General features: G+C 31.9%; 1 protein-coding gene across 6 annotated transcripts in view; it reads right to left on the bottom strand.

Moving 5' to 3' along the window:
* Positions 1 to 19778, bottom strand: part of LOC118200960 (lethal(2) giant larvae protein homolog 1-like) — a 280707-nt gene that overhangs the window by 118611 nt on the left and 142318 nt on the right. For all 6 annotated transcript variants that reach the window (XR_015040817.1, XR_015040816.1, XM_085815717.1 and 3 more), the window contains exons 13-14: positions 9790 to 9942; positions 1246 to 1421 (exon numbers count right to left, since the gene is read on the bottom strand). Coding sequence is in view for 4 of the 6 variants with exons in the window: in XM_085815717.1 (XP_085671843.1) it covers positions 1246 to 1421; positions 9790 to 9942 (329 nt within the window). In the remaining 2 variants the exon portion in view is untranslated. The remainder of the gene's footprint in view (positions 1 to 1245; positions 1422 to 9789; positions 9943 to 19778) is intronic.

The following is a 19778-nucleotide window of genomic DNA, read 5'->3' on the forward strand; positions in this document are numbered from 1 at the left end:
AAGAAATTTTATGAGAAACAAAATCTATGGCCAATTTTACATTTTTATAACCAGTGGATATTCTTCAGCAAAATTATGGTTAACTACAAAATATATAAATCCAGAACACTCAAATGTGTGTGGTATGCAAAAGTTGGCTATTGTCACATGCTACTCAATAGCAGTTTTACTATATGTTGAAAGCAGGGATGCAAATAGTTAGATAGTACTGTTAAATTCTGTATTGTACTGTTATGTCCATATTAAGACAATACTATTCTGTATATCTTAAGACAATACTATTCTGTATATCTTAAGACAATACTATTCTGTATATCTTAAGACAATACTATTCTGTATATCTTAATACTGATATATACATCTTAAGTTCATATATTAGCCTGGCCTCATATACAGGAAGTGTCAAAAAGATGGTGTAATGAAATACAGCTTTTTGCAGACTCATAGCTAAACTTAAGTAGACTTCAGACAGCAACACTTTTGGTCAGCAATAACTTTAAGAGAAATATACAAAACTTATGTTTCCATATAAGTATGCTGAAAAAGAAATGTTCATATTTTCCCCCACATTTGAATTACTCAAATTAAAATACTAACTAAATAAAATATCAAAATTATTGTATATAATATTAATTAACTTTCTTGGTGAATGTATACTAATGATAGTTGAGCATGTTAAATATGCAAATGTATATTAGCACAAAATACTTTCTAAATTACACAATCTTAATGCACAAGGATTTGTTTCAAACTCTAATTAATAAAAAAAATGAAAAATGTGAAATTTTGCATCTAATGGAATTACATTTTTATAGAATTATGTTCATTTCCTTGATATTCACTGAATAAAAGTTATTGTTTCATACACATTTAGCATTCCTCCTTGGGCAAATTCAGGAAATTAAAGAACCTTTCCTGAATATATTTACTGCAACAATCGAATAAGATAAAAATTATCACACAGTGAAAAAACACTTTATTTAAATCATCTCTTCAATTAGGATCATAAGTTTAATCATTTATAAAAAATGCCCTCAGCAGTTTTTATGAAATGCCATGAATAGCCATATAGGAAAATTTTGTATTAAAAAAACTCAATTTAAGTTCATTAGACAAAACATACAGTAAACTGCAGAATTACTGGATGTACACATATAATCAATAAAAAATCACATATTCTAAGACTATGCAAAAGAAGGAAAATATAAACTAAATTAAGATACCAATTATAATAGAATCACTTACAAGTTCCACTCAGCATGAAAAGCTAGAGACATCACTGGTGCAGGAGGCGTAAGTTGAACAACACACTGAACATGAAATCCTTTACCATATTTCCTTTTACCATGCTTTACAATGAGTGGCTGAGGATTACACCATAAACTGTTATCCCATTTGTCTCCAATAGTAATGTGTGTAACCTAGTTGGCATTTCCATAAAAATAAGCAAGAAGCAACAATAGTAACAGAATGCAATAGTTATCAAACTTGAATGACAATTAACTTGGAAAATTCTATCTTTGTTTGGCACTGATATTATTTTAAAAAGTACACTGCACTTTGTAAAACAGAACAGTGACTCCTCACCTTCAAATAGTTCTGCATAAGCACATCATTGAAGTTTTGAAAATACCAAGGTGTATATATTTCCAAAAGAATTTGGCAAAAAAAGTTTCAAAAATTATGTTCTAAATATAGAAGCTGGCAGGATTTTATCATTCTGAACCAGTGATATTATTATTTTCATTATTTGATGTAGTTAAAATAAAGCTTTAAAAATGATATGAATAGCTTGATAAATGAATTTTGATTATCCTGCATTTTGCAGATTGAAATTAAAAGTGACTATCAGATAATCAAATAGCTCATTCTTGGAGGGAAAAAAAAAAAAAAAAAAGACTGAAGAGGGGGAGGACATGTTTTTAATAATTTAGGCATTTTAAATCTTAAAATTAATTTGAATAAAATAAAAATCCAATAAAGCATAATACAAATTTTAAGAGACATTTAAATTGACTTACTTATGTGAAAAAAATATTTTTTTAAAATTAACTTTAGCAAAGCCATATTTACTTTATATCCTAAGTAAATAAAACTTAAATTCATTATTTTATTTTAATTAAAACAGAAATAATTTGCAAAGTTAAGCAAATTAAAAATAAGTTCTCTGTTTCATTTTGATTAATAAATGTGCTTTATATTCTTCCATTAATGAATATTTAAAAAAAAATAACTGAATAATGAAATAAAGTATGACAAATCATAAATAAATAAAATTTCTTAATTCTGAAATTACATTTCAATAAAAATATATTTGGTCTATAGGAACGAGAATTATATACAGTTTTAAAACATCTAAGCTGCAGTTCAAGCAGGGTTCATAGCCACATTTTAGTTAAAAAAATAAGCACCTATAAGCACTTTTCAAGCACATTTTAAGAAAAAAATAAGCACCTGTCTAATTACATTATACACAACTGCATAACCTTAAAAAAAAAAATTAGACTTGTAATTTAAAATATGAGCAATGCAATATTTATTAAGAGAATGAGCATTACCTCAACAATGGGAAAACAATTAACTTTTTTTTTTTTTTTTTAATTTTATTTTAAATGACAGTTCAATTTACAGAATTAGTTTACAATGAGAGGGAAAAAAACTATGCAGAACTAAACTATATTACAAAATTTAATGATGATATTTCAGTTGAAAATATAGAAAATAAATAATAAGCCATATTAATTGTATTCGTTTGGCACCTAATAATAAATACAATTTATTTTTCCACTCATATTAATATTTAAATAATTTAACTTAAATCAAAATTCTGAACATTTTCTAAATTTTCATTGCATAACAGTTTTCCCTTAACATATATTCCAAGCAAAGTAATTTTAAGTAAAAAAGAGGCACATTTCTGAAATCAGAAGACGTGAAATTGCTTCATGCAGTCATCCTTTAACAGTAAAAGCTTAACTAACCCGCATTCTCGGAAATTCTCGAATATTCCAGATAGTAACTGGAAAAAGAGGAGTGAGGGAGATTGTAGCCGTTCTTTAGATTTCTCGGCCAAATAAATGATTTTGACGTTCCGATATGTGCATCATATAAAAATAGACCAACGGAACTGAGAAATATTCTGCTTAGAAAGTGCAGTAAAACTCTTTTAAGTGTTCATAAACAAATCTCAGACTGAACATCAAAATTAATTATCAATGCAAAATACCGCAAATGTTATTGCGCAATACGTGCGGCATAATTCTTCCATGTGTGATATTACGCAATCGGAATCAACACCTGCCGGTATTCCGAGAATAAGGAACTAAATAAAGGGGAAAAAAAAAAAGAAAGAAAGAGACTTACTAATCTGGGGTGTTTCTGATTCTAATTTTCAACAGACTGTATTAAATTTCCGGAATAGAATCAATCTTCGCGTGGGTTAGGTAGACCGCAAAAACTTTTAGTCCTATTCAATCCAGATTGGACAGTGACGACAAAAAAAAAAAAAAAAAAAAAAAAAGTCCGCTGCTTCAGTATTAGAGATTTTGCGGAGAAACTCCCAAACTTCGTACTGTATAATGTATTGGCAAAGAAAATGAAATTATTTTGACTATTCGATTACTTTCCTTTTATTTAAGCCATTCCGAATATTATTCCTTAGAAAGCTAATCTGTGTAAAAACACACCCATTTTTGGAAGTTTATCTATACTTCAGCAGTTACTGCAATTATATTATAATAAATATTCATACATATGCTCATAATATAAGCATAACGATCATAATAAACACGAATATAAACTGACCACGTGGAACGAGAATGCAAATTTATTAAAATCGTGATAGAAATTCAAATGTGTGTAGTATTTGGGTGGGAGGAAAAGAATACCGAAAGTATCGGAATTTTCTACGTTTTCGCAATTCTTTAGCCAATAGAACGACGTGTATCTTTCGCAATTCTTTGGCCAGTAAGAACGACGTGCACCTGTCTGTACTCTCGCGCGCACCATAGTTTACGTTAATGCAGAGGAAGGGGGGGAGGAAAGCAATTTTCGGGAGTATGATTCACCATCTGACATTGCATATAAGGAAGAAAAGTTGTTTATTTAGTTTCGGCTTTCGTACGGGGAAAAAATGCGCGTTCGTTAAAAACAAAGGATTAAAAAAAAAAGCACTAAAAGCAAAAAATAAGCACTAAAAACAAAAAAATAAGGGCTTTAATGAAAAAGTAAGCACCTATAAGGACCTTTATATTTTATTTTCAAATATAAGGACTTATAAGCACTTGTAAGGGTCGCTACGAACCCTGTCAGGTATCTGTAGATGTTTTAATTCTACTACATTAAAAATTATATGTGTGTATGGGTGGGTGTGTGTGTATATATATATATACACAGTTCAGTCACATTAATGTTACCATCTGTCAAAAGCCAGAATAACCACCTTTCGCAGAGCGGGTCGCTGCAAGACGTGCAGGAAGACAGTCAATTAGGTTCTTGAAGATGTTCACTGGGATGTTGAGCCATGTCAACTCCAGTGTAGTGACCAGCTGTCCTAGGTTATGTGGTTGAGGATCCAGGGCACAAACAGATTGGTCCTACAGATCTTACAGATCCTACAGGTGGTCCTACAGATTCTCTATTGAGTTTACATCCAGGGAGTTTGGTGGCCAGGAGAGTACGGTAAATTCATCTGGTGCCTTTCGAACCGTGCACATACATTTACAGCTGTATGACACTTTGCATTGTTCTGCTGGTAGATGCCATCATTCTAAGGATAAACAATTTGCTTCGCATACAGGGGTGGACACGGTCCGCAAGAACAGCGTCTTTTTGCTGATCCACTGTGCCTTTTACAATGATGAGTGCACCCAGAGAATGCCATGAAAACATTCCCCAGATCATAATGCTCCCTCCTCCAGCTAGGACCCTTTAGGCAATTGTTGCAGGGTTTTTGCTATATGATGTTTCCTGCCATATACACAAACGTCCATCTGGCAGATGGAGGATAAAAACATGATTCATCGGGAAAAAGCCACCTATCGCCACTCAGCGAACGTCCAGTCACGGAGTATTGGCATGCAAAGTCTAGCCTTTGTTGCTGATGAACTGCAGTCAACATAGGTGCTTTAATCAAGTGTCTGGAGGCCCATACGCAGCAATTTTCGCTGAACCATCATTGAGGAGACACTGTTGGCAGCCCCTTAGTTCATCTGGGTGGTCAGTTGCTCAATAGTTGCATGTCTATTCATCTGAATGCATCTCCGCAGCCATCGTTCACCTCTGTCATCTATGGCCCGTGGTGCACCACATTTTCCCCATTGCTGATTTTGGATAGTGCCATTTTGCCATGCACAGTATACTTTTACCACAGCAGCATGTAAACAGTTTACAAAATTAGCCATTTTGGAAATGCTTCCACCCTTGGCCCAAAAGCCAATGATCATGCCCTTTTGAACATCAGGTAAATCACTCCGTGTCTGCATTATGCCAATGATTGCAATATTTTTTTATTCTCTCAGACACCCTTTATATACACTCCACTGCAATGTGCTGCCATCTGCCTTCTGTGATTGGTTATTTCATGTTGACATTGAAAGTAGGTGGTGGTTACATTAATGTGACTGGACTGTGTACATATATATAATTTTATAACAAAAATAAAAACAAATGAACATGATTAATCTTTTATATTTTTACAGTTGTTGGTACCTAAAACATATAAAGGTGGTCTCTTAAATTTATCAAAAGCACATGAATTTGATTTTAAATTTTTTAATTAGAAAGTATCTGATAAGCTAAGGAGAATGAATGTATTTTTGTGTGCTAGATGCTATAAGATATCTATTTCTGGCTGACCAATTCCTGATGATTTCAGCAAGAAACAGGTATTAAAACTGCATCAATGAATTTCTCATATATTAAACTGGTCTTGTTAATATTATTTTGATTTAAATTTTTACAGCAAACTGTCACTCTTAGACAAAGACTGTTGACAACTCTTTTTCACAGTATAATACCATTTTTAGTTTATAATTTGCTTATTTAATATTTTTTAAATTCAAATTTTTAAATTGCATAAATTCCTAATTTACTTTAATTATACATATACAGTACAGTCTTTAATCCGGACCTCAGAGCTACAAACTTTCTGCGCATGCATAACCGCATAATGCGTTTACGCATGTGCATATGCATAATACCTTTATGCATGCGCGTTTAATGTATAATGGACAGTATAAGCTAGGCTAAAATTAACTATTTCAGTTAATGTTGCAGATTGCATTGTTCCTTAATATTCTAATTGGATCTAGCTTATTATTTTTTGCAGACTGTTAGAGCAATTTTATAAAAAGTAAGCTTGAACTTTCGATTATGTCAAAAAGAGTTTCTGATTCCAGAGCTGCCAAAGGATTCACAAAGCGAAAGCATGTTTCGAAGTCCATCAAACAAAAAGTGGAATTGCTGCAAAAAATGGATAAAGGCATGAAGAGACAAAGAGGTTAGTGAAAACAAAAAAATTTCGATTGACAAGTTAGTCGGTATTCTCGGCACAGCAATTACAGGACTTGAACAGCGGAACTTTGTAACTGAACAAGAAATTATGTCTGTTTATAGAAGTAAACAAATAAATATTAAGCTCTTTTTTTTTTTTTTTTTTTTTTGTAAATTTTGATACTCTTTAGATCATAATTGCTCTTTATTTCATAAAGTACAGTTTTATATTTTTAATTTTATAATTTCTGCATGCCATCTTACCAGATTTAAATTGATGATCTATAGTCCGGAATCGCCGAAGTCCCGACGAGTCCGGATTAAAGACTTTGTACTGTATATCTGTAAGTAAACAATTTAATTAATCACAATAAATTGCCTAATACTTGGCAAAAGCTGCAAAGTAATAAAACAATAATTCACAAAAGCTGCAAAGTAATAATTTATTTTCTAATAGATTATTTAGTATATTACCTATTCTGACAAAGGTAGTTAGAATTCTGCTGATAAGAAATAACTTATTAGCATATTTAAAAATTGAATCTTCAATAAATTTAAATAGAAATTTTAAAAAGTATAATTAAAAGTGAAAATGTAATCAATAAATCAAGTAATTATCATCACTGAGCGGAAATTAGTCCACTTTTCAAGAAGAACATATCAACCTCCAATCAATTAACAATAGTTAATAAATGCGAAGGTGTTTCATCTTTTTCTCAAGTAAGAATTATTATGACAAAAAAGCTTTTTAGTAAGATAAGTTTAAGCTAAATAAGTTATGTGAGGTGAGTTGAAGTAAAAGTGAAATTTTATATATATTTGTACTTGTGAGTTTTACTTTCTTACTTGTGAAAAATTCCCCGACACCTTCACCTTTAATTATATTAACTTAATGGAAACTGTACAAATAATGAAAAACATTTAAAAAAGTAAGAAAAGGTGAATAAAATTATATACACATAAGACTAAAAGGTAAAATTAAAAATGCATGGAAAGGAAATGCACATAATATGTGAATAATATACATAAATGGCTAGAAGGTGAATTAATTAACGTGTTTGCTAGCTTTTAAAGTGATACAGGTCCGTTACTTTCTTCATACTCAGAATGGACTATGGAATTCGAACCGGTATGGAGAATCAAGGAGTAGAAAGAATGCGTGAGGGTGTAGGCGGGGACTCGTTGGAATTTATTTTTAGAATGCGGGAAAGAGGTGGTCATGGAACTCTCTTTCGAGTTAAGTGCATCTGTTGAAATTTTGACTTTAAACTGACCAAACAAAAGGAATTAATTAATTTCTGACTAATTGTCATAGCGGAAAGAGGAAAATAGTACTAGTAATCTTCCCTGCTCAAGAGCTGTTAAGCAGGCTTAGGTTTGAAATAGGTCCATTTTTTAGTAACAGCAATAAAGAAAATGCCAGAAATAATGATTTTTACATTATATACAATAACTTCAGTAATTACACTATTTACAAATCTTTTAACTGATAGTCATTCACAATACATCCTTTTAAGGTTTAAGAATAAATTTTCATATCACTATCAGCCAAATGATTTAGATTGAGTACTTAACGCATGCTCTTTTAAGACAATGATTATTTTTAAGAATTTTAATAAGTGGCAGAATTTCGTGTTGTAGATTAATTGTATCTGTACAAATACTTTTAAAGTATTTATACTCTGTACAAATATTTTATATATATAGATACATATATATCACCGTTACATTTCCTTATCACCAGACTTCAAAACTCTTTTAACAGTCCTTTAAAATTAACTCAATAGAATAATATTCAAAGAAATACACTGGTTATCATAAATTAAGGACAAATCACAAAAATAACGATTCCTCCCTCAAAAATAAGCCTAACCATGTAAAATTTAAATATGTTGCCAAGTTAAGAGTAGCTGAGTAAAACTGCAATATGCAAATTAGTGGCACTGCACTCTGAATATGTCATCTGCGAGGAGAACAAAAGTCCATGTTTGAGAGCAAGCCCACATATTTCACTGTGATAGTAACACAAGAAATCTGAGATAGCCAATTCGTAACAATGACCTCCAAGCATCATTTGCCTGCAGAACTACGATGGAGAGCCATTGGGAGACTAGAGGCAGGATAAAGTCAAACAGAAGTGGCCAGATGGCTTTCTGTGGTTCATAGACTTTGGAGGCAATTTGAAACCACATATTCGGTCTCTAGGAGGTTCAGCCAAGAACAGTCAACTGCTATGACGAGCACTGATGACCGGTATTTGACATTATGTGCACGCAGGAATAAAACCGCTACTCCGATTCTTCTTAGATCCTTCCTTGCTGCAGCCACCGGAAGGTTGGTGTCAACATCAACTGTGCGTAGAAGACTTCACGAAGGTGGTCTGTAAGCGAGACGACCAGCCATTTGCATGCCGCTCACGTCACACCATAGGAGGGACCGTTTGCAGTAGGCATGACAACATGTCCACTGGACGCTTGATCAGTGGAGGGCTGTTCTCTTTACGGATGAGTTCAGGTTTAGTCTAGAAAGCGATAGTAGGCATTATTTGATATGGAGAGAACCTGGAACCCGTTATCATCCGTCAAACATGTGTTAAAGAGATGTATACGGAAGAGGCAGTGTCTGTGTTTAGTGTAGCATCTTGGACACACAGACCTCCATGTCTTTCCAACGGAAACCGTAAATGCTCCAGTTTATAGAGATGACATCCTTGATGCTTATGTGTGCCGGGATAATAGGTGATGCTTTCCTGTTACAGGACGATAATTTAAGACCACACAGGGCTTGCATTGTTGATGATTATCTTCAACAGGAAACAATTATGGGCATGGAGTGGCCAGCTCAATCCCCGGACTTGAATCCTATCGAGCACGTTTGGGATGATTTAGAGAGATGTCTAGCTGCTCTCAGTCTGCCCCCTCAGACCCTTGCCGTGCTCGCAACAGCTTTACAAGAGCAATGGCTCTCGCTTCCTATGGAACTGATAGACCGCATAATTTAAAGCATCACGCATCACTGTGTGTGCTGTATTGCTTCTAGAGGCGACCATATTCCTTATTGAAGGTACTTTTCCTATAGGAAACTGACATCTTCCATTTGTTCATTTTATACATGTGCTAATTTCTATACTACCATAATTGCCTGGTAATTTATTTTTATGTTATTTGATACATTACTATGTGTTGTGTATTGTGGGTAAGTTTCACAAAATTCTACATCTAACTTTTTCAGTAATCGTGATTTTTCCTTAATTTATGATAACCAGTGTAAATTAGAAAAAAAATATATATATATTACTATAGTCTCTTTCTCAGCATCAACATCAAGCAGCTGCAGCACAAGTATCTGACCTCCATTACCCCCAACTATGAGTGTGCGTGTAATATCATTCAGCACAAGAGTCTTAACTGCAAGCCGGGAATCATCTGACAATACATCAAAACTGCCAATCTGTAAAGAATTCATGTAATTAAATTATGCACTTATTAGATTAATATGCTATACTCTAAAAAATCAACATACAACTCAAACCAGAGTTAGCAATGCTTTCTGTTCAACACTTATGTGTTCTAACCCCAAATCCGTAAGAACAATATTAAATTATCCCCAATTTAGCAAAGAGTTTCCTTCATTGAACGACAATGTTTTATATACAATTCTATTTTCGACAAGTAAAAAAAATGTGATGATCAGAATGTGGAACCTCAACTCAATAACGCCTCTCATTATGAACAAATTGGTTCATGAAAAAATTATCTGAACTAAAAAAATCCGAGAACAGTGTCTCAAATCATGAACACCCAAGTCAGCAATAAATAATCTGCAAAGTATTTTGAGGTAACCCCAGACACAAAACTAATACTCAGGCTCTTCTAGAAACATCATTTTAATATTTTCTGTCATTCTCATTAGCAAAGTCTGGCAGCAAGTAACTTAAATATAATTAAGAATTATGCCTGATGGAAATTCTGGACAGATTGTGCTGAAGGTGGAGAGTGGAGATTTTGAGGGCTTTGTTATCTATAACATAGTATCTCTTATGCAAAACCATGGGCCAGGAAATTAAAAATTAAGATGTGACGGAGTTACTAAAGGAACCATAAAAATGAGACCATAAGGGAAGGATTGGAATATTTACAGAAGCAGCGACACTCAAGCCTAAATAAATAGTGCATGCAAACAATAAATGTTGCACCGCATACCATGTTTAAACAAAATTACGAGGCATTTAACATTACTCTGGATGTAAAAATTTTTGAAATTGTGGCACTTCACAATCTTAAATCAGGTTTTGATGGTATGTATGCACATAAGTAGATATCTGGAAATGTCTTTAGTAGACTGGTGTGAGAGCATGGCTTACTGTAATGCCATAACATACGAACAGAAATATATGTATACAGCTGTCATGTGTTGGTTCATGCTGTCTCAGTGATCACTTTTGCTATGTAGTAAACAGAGTACAATGACTAGTATAATCAATGCTCCTGATTAAAACGAGTTTCATTCCAAATTGACTGATGTGTACAGGAACAAATTCATGAATGAAAGCATAAATGATGGGAATGGTTGCATAAATTTTGTGAGGGTCAAACTGATACATGTGAAGGTAAAGAAAACAATTATCTGTTGTGATAGATCCCATTTCATGATATTGAAACTATCACATGAATTTCCTAGAACTGGAAACATAAAATTGTGATTATGAAGCTGGTTCATCATAAATTTTATTCAAGACAAATAAAATTCTCACACAAAATAAAGTCCTGTCAGCCAGATCAGCATTACAGTTTTTGAAATGCTTATACAGATTGCTGATACATTGTGACAATTATTAATGAATTAGCAGGTGACAAAATACGGGATTTGGAAATATGCAAACAAAAGAAATATCAAAGCACTGGATGCAACAAACTTGCTGAACAAATCCAGCAAGCAGAAACTAACATTCTCAAACAAAATGCTTATGGCTAAAGTCATTTCAAACAATAAAAGAGTTCTACTAACAGACTTTAAAGAGGATGCTACAATCATAACGGCTGAGACATTCTGTGAAAATCTTAAAAAAACTTTGAAGGATCATTGAGAACAAGAGACTAGACATGTTGACCTTTAATACCTTGATCATTAAAATATACAACCATATGTAGCTACAACACCATTCCAACAGTTTTAATGAGAAGTGCTCAATCATCTTTTGTAAGGCTTAGAACTCAAACTGAGTGATTACAATTTGTTGCAAGTAGTTGGGAATGCAAAAATTTGAAAGCAATGTAGGGTTAATGGACAGTGATACTTGGAATTGGTTGAATTCATTAATGACATCCTTCCTGAATGAGTAAACAACAGATGGTGTCACATATGATAAATACCTGAATTCAAGTGACTGTTTATTTTATTTGTATATTATTTGTTTTTATTTCATGCTGTCAGAGGATGATTCTCAAGTATCTCTTGCATATAAGCAAACACACAAATAATATATGTGTAAGATAAAAAATATGAAAGCAAACTTCTAATTTTGATTGGATATAACCTCTTTTATTTTACATTTAATTTGGGGACTTCATCTCTCTATCTTAAAAATAGTGAAACTGTGTCATTCAAATTAACCATGCAATCCTATGTAACACATAATGCAGATACCGCTTGCCCAATCAAATAATTGTAAACCAAAACGTTTTAACTCGGAACTGAAACTATTGTTATTAGTAAGTATAAGTTTTGTCAAAAATTTTGAATTAATGTAAGAATTTTAGAATCATTTTGCTGCCAAAATAACAATTTTGGAATTATTTTGTAAATAAGATTATTGTTTAAAAATTTCAATTTTAAGAATTTTCTAAATATTTTGAGAATGATGTGTATATGAAATATGAATGAAATAATTATTAAATGGGAGAATATTAAATATTGTTAAAATTAATATAGAAGTACCAAAGATTTAAAAAACTGAATACTCATAATAAAATATATAGTATGAGAATTTAATTAAAAATAAAATTATTAAAATTTGTTTGGAATTGTGACAAATGCTATAATTATCAATAATTGTATGTTAAGTCTGTTGAGGGAGTACTGGTTCAGAAACAGAGGTCTGTTTTATCTCTACATAATTGTTCCTTTCAGCCTCTTCATATAATATTTTACAGGATTTTTATTTTTTCATATAACGGAGTGTGATTTATATATATATATATATATATATATATATATATAAATGGAATGTGTAAAGCAGTTCAAAAGGCCAGTTGCCTTAAATAAGGAACGGGGGCCTTTATAAGTAATTCCAAAGCAACCCTTAACCACTCATGAAAATTTAATACATGAGTTCATTAACGTGGTTATGCTGGATATGTGTGTACTACGAAAAAGCTGTGAGGTCTTCCACTTTGTGTAAAATAAGAAAATTGTAAACTGTAATAATAAAAGTAAAAACCATAATTTCAATAATGCTATTACAAATAATAAAACATTACTTATAACTGTGAAAATTAGTCTGGTATAAAATTTCAAGATTTATGATTATTCGTAATAATTAATGGGTATATAAAATATATAATTGTGATACTGTGAGCAAAAATTTTTGGAAATCCTTCCCTGAAGTATCAAAATTGTGATGTGAATGTTCCAGAAACAAGAACTTTTTACAGATTGGACTCGAATCTTATGAGGACTTGAAAATAAAAGAACATACTGCTTAAAATTATTGAAGAATCCAAATTTTGACTTAAAATTTTTTAATTGTTCAAAAGTTAATTTCATATTTTGTATTTTCAAAATTATATTTCTCATATTTTGCTGCTCTAATGCTTTTTCGCTCAAAAAGGCTTCCCTATCACTTCTACCTTTTTCTCTTTGAAAGAGGGGAATGTGTAAGATTAAAAAATATGAAAGGAAACTTCTAATTTTAATTGACGATAACCTATTTTATTTTTTATTTAATTTGGGGACTTTATCTCTCTATCGTAAAAATAGCTCTATAAGTCTAAACGGTGTCATTCAAATTAATCATGCGATCCTACCTAACACTTAATGCAGATACCTCTTGCCCAATCAAATAATTGTAAACCAAAACTTTTTGATTGGAACTGAAACTTTTGACTCCCTCCCTTCTTCCTTTGATTTGCTACATCTTTTTTTTTTTTTTGTTTACGCTGCTGCTTACTTGCATCCTGGCAAGATGCTCCTCATCCATGCTGCTGCTTACTTGCTTGCCTAAGATGACATCGTACTTTAAAACTCGTGAATGTAAAAATTGTTGTATTTAACTATGACTGAAAAATACCTTATCTACAGATAGATGATCTGAGGCAAATCATCCTACAATAAAATGCTTCACAACGGCCACAGCTGGAAGTTTTTGGCTTATGCATTCATCCTTACAACTACGGAGTAAAGTGTCTTCGGATTCCAGAAATTAAAGTACCAGATTCCCTCGTCTATGCATTAAAACATGACATATACATTACAACAACAGTGAAGTTAGAAAGAGACACTTACAAATCACAACACAATCTTCAAAATATCAAAAAATGGCTTCTAAAAGGTTACAATGACATGATATAAAAATGCAAATTTTTATAATAACACAAAAAAGTATATATAATTTTAAATTTTAACAAACATGTATAATTTTTAGAAACAAAAAAGGGGGGACTAAATTTAGGAAACTTTTGACAAATCTATCAAAATTTCTGTCAATCTTTTTAATCATGTGTATCTGCATACACCAGTAGTTATCGAAATAATGAAGTACTAGGTAACAGTAATATGGTTTATGTGTGTGCTTGGTATTCATCTATGAAAATAAAAGTTTATGTACTTGCATACCAAGCAGATCAGAGATGGAGAGGGATATAGTTATGAAATCTGTCATGTTTCAGTACAGACAAGCAAATCTTGCATATATTCTTTTAAATTTAATTCAAAGTTTTTAGTTAATGTTAAAATGATCTTTTAGGACTTTTTTGCACATCCTTGGTTTACAATCAACCCACAATTGGATAGACCCCTCTCCCTGAGAAAATAACTTAATTTTAAATCTCTGATATAATTTGGCATACTGTAGTTTTTTAATAAAATTTTATTTTAAATTTTCAGCATTAAAATATATATCTTTCACGAAATCTTCACATTTTCACAGATTTACAAAACTGAATTATTTCTATTCTGTTGAAACAAGAATAACACAAAATTATCAGTTAAGTAATTTTCTCCCCAAACATATTATGTAACAAGTTCTCCAAATCAGAACTTCAGTCAGGAAAAGTTTAGTTCTTCTCTCCTATCATGTTAATTCCAAGAAAATGCTACAACAATGCCTATGACCTGATATACTGTACCTTCTACATGAAGTGATTTGAAGAGTTTTTTCTTTGATTATTGATATTTTGAAAAAGCAATTCTTTAGACATTTTCAGCATTTTATGAGCCTCTTAAAATACCTTCCAAGTCCATTTTTCACTTAGTGCTCATCCCTATTTTATTAACTGTTTTCTTTCCCTGTTCCTGGAAATTTTTTCTGAAGTAACTGCCCTTTTTAATTATAAGTTTCCACTATTTTGCATTAACAATTACTCATATGCTAATACTGCATGTTGCTGGCAGAAAGAATAGATCAATTTCTTAATTTCATTTTTATTTTTCTGTTCTGGGATTCAGCTTAGGCAGGTTATATGAATATAGCAAAGCATACATGAGCTACCTGCCTAAAGGAGGGATGCCTTTGGAGAGGACTTTCTAACGAATCTGGCTTGTATTTATGTTGCACACACAGAAATCCACAACAATCAACCATGCAGCCAGCACATTTGCCTGGGATCAAATCCAGGTCAAACTTCCAATATTCAGAACTCTTAACCACTTGGCCACTGATCAACATTCTGTTCTTCAGAGTTTTATTTTAAAAGTTAATTCTTTCTTTCTTTCAGGATATTTAGTACTTTTTTGTTTTCATAAATTTTTCTCTTTTATTATGTTTTTCAAACGTATTATTTGTTTTGAAAGCTACGAAGCCATTCATTTACTTCCTTGTACACAGTAAGGGAAGTATTGTACCACAAAAAATTTTGGGTATCATATTTTAATGAAAATATCTATTTCAACTACTCTGGAATCCATTTAATCCTTTGAGGGGCGGTATATAAAATAATTTAAATTGTGGTAAAATTTTGCATGAAGTATAACTTATGGACCCTAAGGATACAAAATTAAGACTTCAAAAAAATCTAGAACGAAATCCTAAATTTTAAGAGCCAATATATATTTTATACCGGCGCTCCTCTAAGACATTTTTTTTCCAGGTAGCTGCCAAGTGTTAATTTTTGTTTTTTAAATTAATTTTGCATACTTTTGATGTGCATCTGTAGAGATGGGTGCTTGAATATAGTTATGTAAATCTAAATACAAAAACTTTTAAAATTTCTGTAGAAATTTAAAATTTTAAACATAAAATATGTTTAAAAATAGTACATGTTTTTATGTACTTTGGTGATGCAAGCCAACTGAACATACTTATGTAAAATATGGGTAAAAAGCTTTTGAACTTGATTTAAATTCAATATTATTATTTTATTAAAAAAAAATGAGCAACTATGACACTGCATGCGTAAATCATATCATGCTGTAACTGAACTAGTGTAATATTACAAGGAGATATAACAGCCGAAAAATAAAAAAAATATAAAATGAAACACTACGACTCAGATGAGAAAGTATGTTGCACTTTTGAAGTCATATTTTACGCTTTAGATAATATGTAAAAAAACCATGGTTTATGCTATGATACCAAGAATCGCCCCCCCCCAATGCACACACACTTTAGATTATCAAGGAATGTAAGAGCCACTTTTTTTTTTTTTTTTTTTGTAAATATCGGTTGTAATATATCTTTTTGTTCAAGAAGAAACGCCGTTAAACAAATTTATTATTTTATACACCTCAAAGCTCTTATTTCGATTTTCAACCCCTTTGGCCTTCTAGGGGCTCCTTTTCAACTTTTGGATAAATTCTAGTTTGCATCTGAAACTATTTGTAACCTAACCCTAAATTTCTCTTGCGTTCCCTAGTCTTTCATCTGAAATTAACAAAGATGATAAAAATAAAAGCATGCTTTCTTAGTGTGATTACACTAAGAGATGGACTTAAGTGCACTTAGATTTCCCATATTTTTAAGTAAGTTTTCTCTTTGTGTGATCTTATCACACCACACAAAGGAAAAAAGGCGTGACTCCCAAATGACAAATCAGTTGTCAATTACCTCCTTTCATTTTTGTTGGATTTTGGAAAACACAAAGCAATGGGTGTCTTTTGGGGGCTAACACGCCACATTTAACCCCTACAATTGTGTAAACTTTTGACCCCAGACGGCAATTTTGAATTCGATGAGTCTTTCCTGGGAAAGGGTGAAGTGCTAAAGCTAAAATTTTAGCTAAATAGAGACGAATGAAACTCAAGAGGAGTAAAAAAAGAATAAAAAGAAACAAATATACTTGTATTCAGTCCTAGTGCAGGGTCAGTAAACTCCCCATCCCTTCATGAACAAAATACTGAATTCTAAACAACTTGTAAGTTAATCATAAACAAATTATTCCATCATAAACTATTATAATGTAAAGAAATGCTGTCGTTTCACAGAGTAGAGAAGGAGAAGCCTGGTGCTGCCACCTATTGGCAAGGTACCCTCAGTAGGGGCACCGGTATATATTATATACCAGTATTAAAAATGTATACATAATCTTCTTTTAATTATCAGTTTCGATTGAAATGCAGTAAATATAAAAGGTTCAGCATGTGTACGTCATATATTTATAGATTTTGAATTTTTTCTTTCCCTCTAATAGAATTTATCAATCTTCAAACATGATACCTTGGAACGAGGTATATTAATTTCATAATATTGAGCATTCATAGGGTCGTGTTGCCTTTTAGAATCGAAAGGAAACACTAGAAACTTATGATTATAGCTTTTGGTGTAGAGAAATTAGCACTTTTTCGGAGGTTAAAAAACTGACAAACAACCGGTATATATTATATAACGGTTGTTTGTCAGTTTGTCAGTTGTCAACCGGTATATATTATATACCGGTGCCTTTTATACGGTTAAACAATGTTTTTGTGAGACATTTATTCGCACAGACAGAATAAAAGTCTCTTTTTCCCAAAATGGATTCAAAAGAAAATTTTTTCATGACGTATGTACGTACATGTCTCACGTATCTTAAAAATGAGTAGCTCAGAATGTTGAAATTTTGTATAAGGGATTGCTTTAACATGTAGTTGCGTACCTCCCTTTTTGGTTGCAATCGGCTGCACCAAAAGTATATAAATATATACGCTCATTCTGTTACTCGGCTCAGTGAGCTCAGTTTTTTTTTAATTCTTATATGTTGGTTAATTGCCACTTTTTGCTTTAAGAGTGATTGAATTATATTGTTCTTATGCCTTAGTTAAGTTTTTTATGTCTTTAGTTAATTTGCATGAAATAGTTGTAGCATTATCAGCAATTTAAAAGTTGTCTAAATGTGACTAAGCCTAATTGTGAAGCCATTTGTTTACATTTGAAACTTAGCAGAACAGTGAATTAAGTCAGTTTCTGCACCTTCAGTGTCTTTTTGCCAAGTGGGACCAAAATTAAAATTTCAATTCTGTGCACCGAAAAAACTCCCTTCTTGCCCATCGGCAAATTGCTTGTTTTGCATAGAAACTCTAATTGTAAATTTTTTTTAACTGTTCTGGTGTTTTATATTTCTCCACATTTTTCAATTTTTAATAAAGATGTTTTGAGTTTTTGTGTATTTCTGCTTTGTTGTGAAGCGAGAATTGAATAAACTGAATGAGAACTATATATCTAATGAAGTTAAAGGAAATAAGTTGAAATGCAGCAAAAAATGTGTATAATTTAATAGGTCATACAAGGAAGTCATGTGGTGCCCACATCAAATTTTTTAATTTTGGTATATATGTTACGGTGAATCACCAAAATCTGGAGAATGTCGACTTTCACCGGTGAATGTCAACATTCACCTAATCGCTTGGTGTATGTCTGAAATATTTTCCAAATACTCTTATTTCTGACTTACACCAGTCAATGTCGACATTCACCATGTACTAATGGTGAATGTTGAACATATAACAATATTATATTTTATTCTGTGTAATTGAGTCACGAAAAAACGCACTTGAAACTTAAAATAAGAACTTAAAACACACAGTACATTCAAAATGAGGAACGAAAATAATAAAAGCTAAAAACTTACTACATTATGTGATTCAAATCTTATTTATTGCAACAACGTAAACTATTATATGGCACTTTGAATTGCACAAGAGGCCCTTGCTTTTACAACTGCATTTATTTGTGGAATACTTTCTTTTGCAATGACAGCATGTACATAGACTCCTCTCTTTTCAACCTACACCAGAGCATATCTGTGATTGTCGACATACACCAGTGAGGGTCCAAATGTACAAGTACATTCAAATGAAATATTCGATCTTTCACCGACGTATTTGGTGAATGTTGACATTCTCCGGTGAAAGTCGACATTCTCCAGTTTCGGTCTTTCATGGTAACACATACACCTTAAAACATTTCATCTGAAGAGTTCTTTTTCATACCATTTTCATTTCTTACTTTCTCTTATCTCGCTTTTGCAGTATGGATTTTCTTTAGACTTATTTCTTGTGAAAATCACTGACTGATTTCCTGCATTGATACACAAGTACTACATAAAATGTGTAGATATTTCAGTTTATCTTTGTAGTTTAAAGACTACGATATCTTTCTGTTTTACCTATCAGTTCTAGTAACATGAAACAGTAATAAAAAATATACCAAAACAAACAAACAAACAAAAAAAAAAAAAAATTGCACCACACTCCAGAAGACAGGTGTCTACAGATCAATAAAAAAAAAAAAAAAAAAAAAAAAAACTTTATTGTGAATTTCTCCCTTTTAAGAATGAGTACCTCAGAATGTTGAAATTTCGCATTAATTTAAAAGGTGGCGTATTAATCACCTTCAAGGTGGCTAGAAGAGGTTTATAAAATTTAAGAAAAAGAAAACTGATGGCTTTTAAGTATCTCAACATCAGGTGCATAAAATACCCCTCTGTGTCTACTGTTCAGCTGTGGTCAAGTCATTAATTTATAAAGGAAATGAGGAACATGGGGACACAAGAGAAAGGGAAGACTGTTTTCGAAAATGTCAAAAAATGTGTAGACCATTTAAACATAAAACTTTTCTGCATTCAGTTTTATAAAGAGGAAAATACAGAAAATTT

Source organism: Stegodyphus dumicola, chromosome 4, assembly GCF_044657685.1.
Source record: "Stegodyphus dumicola isolate Sdum_Otavi_A_Nest chromosome 4, ASM4465768v1".
Classification (NCBI taxonomy): domain Eukaryota; kingdom Metazoa; phylum Arthropoda; class Arachnida; order Araneae; family Eresidae; genus Stegodyphus; species Stegodyphus dumicola.